The sequence below is a fragment of the Ambystoma mexicanum genome, chromosome 14 (genome assembly GCF_040938575.1).
Source record: "Ambystoma mexicanum isolate Mex_15411 chromosome 14, UKY_AmexF1_1, whole genome shotgun sequence".
Classification (NCBI taxonomy): domain Eukaryota; kingdom Metazoa; phylum Chordata; class Amphibia; order Caudata; family Ambystomatidae; genus Ambystoma; species Ambystoma mexicanum.
This window is the reverse complement of record NC_090940.1, coordinates 586,996,274-587,002,223: the sequence shown is the minus strand read 5'-3', so window position 1 is coordinate 587,002,223 and position 5,950 is coordinate 586,996,274. Positions and strand designations below refer to the sequence as shown.

Below are 5,950 nucleotides of genomic sequence, written 5' to 3'. Positions count from 1 at the left end.
TGGAACGCAAGCAGTCCTGGGTACATTTTTTACATTAAAAATATATATATTTTATAAAAGATAATGATAATTGGGATTAACAATACATTTTATAGAGTTCCCAGAAGAAAAAAATGGAAAAAGCCATAGGAGATACACGCTGAACCTGAGATCTTAGCAACCGTAACACAACCTGCTGAACTACCTTTTCAGCTTTCAGCTTCTGACATTCCTGTTGAAAGTAAAAGTCAATTTGACCGCGTTTTCACTTTACCTGGATAAAAATGTTCCTCTGAGTCTGAGCACGTCATTAGCTATTCCCAGGACAAAAAAATGTGTACTGTGCTCTTGGAAAATGAAGCTTTAATCCAAAATGACACGGCTGCACCGTAAATTCAGTGATTGCAGAATAGCTGCCTACAGCCCCCATAATTCAATGCGCTGCCTGCAGCCCCCAGCATTCCATGCGCTGCCTGCTGCCCTGCCGGGCATGCAGTTCGCCGGAAGTGTGTTTTCTTTGTTTTGCCGCGGCCGTGACAATGCGGCCATCCCGTAGGAAGCAGCCCGCTCTGTTACTGAAATTGCGCACAGATGGTCATAAAGTAAACATTTTCTTTTTACTTTGATGGATTTATACTCCAGATCCAGCCACCGAAGCAGCAGTTAAGTGTTCTGGTGTGATGGGATGTGCTCGAGACGAGGGGGCTCGATGGGTGTGGGGGAGGGGATTGGAATGAAGATTTGCAATGTTGGAGCAGAGCAAAATCGTACTGGCAACTATAGGAGAGGGGCTTGGCTGAGTGTGAAGAGAGTCCTGACCTGGGTTTGGAAGTGAGACATCTGTGGGGTGGTACTATTCTGATGCCCTTGCATGGTGCTGGAGTGGATGTATATATAATGCGGGTACATGGGAGTGTGTGGTTTGTGGGAGGGTGTGCCTGCATAAGAGTGGTGATGGGAGTGGTGTCCCTTGGGGCCAAGTGTGGCGATGGCAGAGGGGGGCATGTTTTCTGGGGTCATAGACACAGATAAAGTGGCATTTGCATCATTAGGTAGCAAGGCAGTGGTAGAAGAATTGCAGATAGCGGTAATTTCATTCAAACTAGTGGGGGGCATGTTTTCTGGGGTCATAGACACAGATAAAGTGGCATTTGCATCATTAGGTAGCAAGGCAGTGGTAGAAGAATTGCAGATAGCGGTAATTTCATTCAAACCAGTGGGGGGCATGTTTTCTGGGGTCATAGACACAGATAAAGTGGCATTTGCATCATTAGGTAGCAAGGCAGTGGTAGAAGAATTGCAGATAGCGGTAATTTCATTCAAACCAGTGGGGGACATGTTTTCTGGGGTCATAGACACAGATAAAGTGGCATTTGCATCATTAGGTAGCAAGGCAGTGGTAGAAGAATTGCAGATAGCGGTAATTTCATTCAAACCAGTGGGGGGCATGTTTTCTGGGGTCATAGACACAGATAAAGTGGCATTTGCATCATTAGGTAGCAAGGCAGTGGTAGAAGAATTGCAGATAGCGGTAATTTCATTCAAACCAGTGGGGGGCATGTTTTCTGGGGTCATAGACACAGATAAAGTGGCATTTGCATCATTAGGTAGCAAGGCAGTGGTAGAAGAATTGCAGATAGCGGTAATTTCATTCAAACCAGTGGGGGGCATGTTTTCTGGGGTCATAGACACAGATAAAGTGGCATTTGCATCATTAGGTAGCAAGGCAGTGGTAGAAGAATTGCAGATAGCGGTAAGTGTCTTGTTTCCAAAACGAACGCTTCGCCCCTGAGCTATCCTCCCGGCCCATGAGGTTGTGTGGTGCGTCTGGGTAATTGACTTGCTGGGGATAAATTGGACGTTGTGGTTCTGTGTTGCTGAGTAGCAGGGGTTCTAAACAAAGTTAGTAGAAGGGGTGCTGGAACGCAAGCAGTCCTGGGTACATTTTTTACATTAAAAATATATATAATTAGATTGCAGAATAGCTGCCTACAGCCCCCATAATTCAATGCGCTGCCTGCAGCCCCCAGCATTCCATGCGCTGCCTGCTGCCCTGCCGGGCATGCAGTTCGCCGGAAGTGTGTTTTCTTTGTTTTGCCGCGGCCGTGACAATGCGGCCATCCCGTAGGAAGCAGCCCGCTCTGTTACTGAAATTGCGCACAGATGGGGGGGCATCCTTGGGGCCAAGTGTATAGTGAGGGGGCATCCTTGGGGCTGATTGTGGTGATGGGGGGGTGTCCTTGGGCCGAGTGTAGTGTTGGGGGGTGTCCTTGGGCCGAGTGTAGTGATGGTGGGCATCCTTGGGGTACAGTGTAGTGATGGGGGCATCCTTGGGGCCAAGTGTAGCGAGGGGGCAACCGTCCTTTGGGCTGGGTGGGGTGGTTGGGGGTGCACCTGAGGCTGAGTGTGGGGAAACAGACCTTGGGTATGGGGTTAAGGTGGTAAGTCCAAGGGCGGTTCTATTAAAGGGGAGTGAATTCTTTGACTAAGGGATAAGGGGGTGAGGGGAGACCTTGGGGTGATGGTTATGAGTGGGTAGAAGTGCTTGGTGTGGGGTATTAAGAGTTTGGTGTAAGTCTTTGGTGGGGACATGAGTTAAGTTCAGTGGAAATCTTTGGGGTCTGGGGCATAAGAGCTGGGTGGAAGTCTTTGGAGCGGAGAGGGTTAAACATGGGGAGGGTGTCTTTTGGGTTGCGGGTTAAGAGTTTGGAAGAATTGTGACAGGATTAAGAGGGGGTTCACGGGTAGAACGGGTATAACAAAACGTGGGTGGTGGGGGAGTCTTGGGGTTAAGGGCACAGGAGTAGTTTGGGTGTGGATAGGGGCAGGCGTGCGTTTGGGGATGTTTAAGGGCAGGAGAGACATGGGGGGGGCGTTAAGGTTTGAGGTGTCATTGGAGGGTAGGTGGGTTAATGCATTCAAAGTCTTTTGAGAGAAGAGGCTGGGCAGAGGCTTTAGGGGAAGGAGGGCTAAGTGTGGGGAGTCCTTGAGGGGGAGGGCTATTCAATTTGAACTTCCATCTTAGGTCAACTAGTGTGGAGTAAAACCGCTCAAATAAACAAGCCAATATGTAGTACACACACAGGCTTGATGCTTTTATTGTTGCTGGGAATGAGTGCAGCACTTAAATATTTTAATACATATTTTAATACAGTTACTCATTCACCACACAAAGGGGGGGGGCGTATGGTGCTAAAATACACATATACACTGATTAAAAACATTTTCTTGGCAAAGGACATCTCTTTTAATGGTGTTACGAGCACAAGAAGATTGTCCTAGTGGCTTTTTCGGGGGATTGCTCATTCCTCAGGGCTGTCTGTCCTTAACAGGAAGGCACCGAAAAGCGGAAGTTTTACTTTGGTCTCGAGGGATTAGAATGTCTGATCACTGTTTTCAAAACTGAAGATTACTGTTTTTCTGAATCTGGGTCATTCAGTTTAAGAACTACAGCCATGAGATGGATGTTCAAAGGGCCCCAAAGAAAAAGCAAGAGGCCAAGGCGACGACGAGAGAAAGGCACTCTGCACTGAACGTCCGGCTCTTTCTCGAGAAACTTTTCTTCAACCTCCTGGAAAACTGCTACAATCATCTCATATATATTTTGAAGGTGAGTTGGGCCTGTTGGGATTGGAGTACTGTGAGCGTAATGGCAAGGGCAGGAACGGTGAGAGCGCACTGACACATGGGGGTTCACTCTTGCCAACTGAGACTAGCAAGACATAAGCGAAGAGCCCAGTGTTGGAGCTCTGTTCCGCACTACACTGGTCACAGCACTGGCTATTCACCTCACAACTTGTCTCAGTGTGAACTAGCTGAAGCAGCAAGTTTGCTGCACCAGTTCTAAATCGAGTGGCTGAAGGCAGACCTGGTTAAGACATTTCTATTACACCAGTAGTGGGTTTACTACTCCAATTAAGTTATTAACGCTCAGAAGACTGCTTTGAAAAAAAATGCACCGTTTGTTGGGATGGCTTGATTAATACGAGCTCAAAGAGTTCCCATGAGAAGGTATTTTGGGGCAAGCGCAGGATCTGGGTGTAAATGGCTATGGGGATTAGCATGGCCATGGCCAGTCAATAAGTGGGCAAATAACCAAACATCTGCATGCTTTGTGTCCCTCCTTTTATGACATTCCCCCCTAGCTGTACTCTATTCCAATAGTTTCAGTGACACCCGATAGCCCTCAACTGACTCTCTGGGCAGGGTCAGGGCGCCCATCCGACTTCCTGGCTGGTTCTCAGGTTCTCCTTCCCTGTTACTCCCTGGGCTGGATCTCCACCTGACACCATTGCTCACTGGTAGGGGCAGTGGACCAAGTTGTAATTGTGTCTTCTCCCACTGTTACCGCAGTGTGATATCCTGCGCAATTTGCCTAATTGTTCTTGTCTACGCTGTTAGTTAGTATGATGGCCAGAAAGTAGGTGCCTTTAACTTTTGTTTTTTTTTAAATTGTAGAACAGTTACAAGCCACACAAAGACACAATCAGTTGGCAATACATCATTTGCAGGCATCACTGGCGGCGCTTACCAGGACCGAATCATTACCAGAATCAGTGGAGAAGTTGTTGGGAATGGACACTGGATCATCCACACAACAGAAGGTGATATTCCCCTCATAACAGAACCATTCCCAATTTAAAAACTGTAGTTAACTTATTTTTGAGAGTACCTTTTCCGCATTGAATGGACACCATATATAGATGGTGGCCGTTACGCGAGAGCTGTTGGTGTATCAATTCGCTACTGCATGAACAAATTCTATTCTAGACTTATAAGTCATTTGTTTCTAATACATTTTAAAACCTGTCCCTCACATTCATTGCACATTGGCCATTCCTGGTTTCCACGCATAATAGGGGTAATTAAAGGCAGGGAGTGGGTATTATCTTTGGAGAGTTGTATATTTGTTAGTCCATTCGAGTATGTAACAAATCAGTGATGCATGGTTTTCAGGCAGGAGGCGTTGGGTCACCCATGTAAGCAAGGTGTGCTTTGGTATATCTGGGGTCATGTGTTTCCGGACCTTCTAGTTATGTTAATTAGCAAAGGGTTTAAACGACTATTTCCCCACATCCACTTATGCTTTCTATTTCTAACTGTGTGATAGTTTCTAATTTAAAAGTCAAACTGTTGTATCTACACAATGAATCTGTCAATCTTGTTTCTGCATGATTGACCTGTCTCCCATCCCCACCGACTCAGTGCCTGGCTCAACATCTCCTCAAAGACATATTAACCCCTTTGACCATTAAAGACCATAAATCTTCTGAATGCAGCCATAGAAAACCATGATTCATTTTCAGTTCAAATCTCTTTTAAGCCTGTTTCAACCGTTGTGTACAAATGCATTTAAATGTAGTGACACATTTGTAGGTTGACATTTTAACATTTGTTAATCCTGTATTTATTCTACAATAAGTAATTTAACAATGCCTCTTCTGATGTCCATTTATATTCATATATCCTTTCTTGTTTTTGTAGAATTTTTGAGATCTGTCTGCAAGGCTAACAGTTGGCCTACTATGGACGGCCAGGTGATGAGAAGGAAGCTTGCCACCAAAATCTGCAATGCCAGAAGAGGCCTAAAGAAGACACCGCCTTTCGAAATGCAGGATCAATGATTATTCGTTTGTATTTTTGCAAACTGATTTATTCTTATAGAATACAGCTATGCCGTTAAACTGCATTTGTTAAATAAAACATTTTTTGAACACTTTCTGAGCCTATGTTTGATTGAAGACATCTTATAGCCACAGCAATACTATAATAAAATATCAACAATGTATAGCTGCAGTATTTTACTATCATAATAATGTTGGCTGCTCTCAGTGATATTGGGTGAAGTGACTGGCGGCAGTCTGCCATGCAGGTAGACCTTTAACAGATTCTGTTTAGGTCACTGGAAGTGTGTGTTTCAATGCAGTGCTTTGTAATTTTGGGTGTGAGGCCCTGTTGGCTAGAGGTGAGA

The 5,950-nt window shown here is 45.5% G+C and overlaps 1 protein-coding gene across 2 annotated transcripts; it reads left to right on the top strand.

Annotated features, from left to right (window-relative positions):
• Window positions 1-370: 370 nt before the first annotated feature.
• LOC138526977 (protein timeless homolog) lies at window positions 371-5,698 on the top strand. Of its 2 annotated transcripts, none has more exons than XM_069637933.1 (4): window positions 371-581; window positions 3,419-3,589; window positions 4,438-4,583; window positions 5,464-5,698. In XM_069637933.1, exons 1-4 carry the CDS (start codon window positions 444-446, stop codon window positions 5,489-5,491), a joined length of 483 nt encoding a protein of 160 aa, XP_069494034.1. In that variant the 5' UTR covers window positions 371-443; the 3' UTR covers window positions 5,492-5,698. The 2 variants fall into 2 exon arrangements, with proteins under 2 accessions (XP_069494034.1, XP_069494035.1); XM_069637934.1 differs by having other exon boundaries at window positions 374-641.
• The last annotated feature ends 252 nt before the right edge of the window (window positions 5,699-5,950 follow it).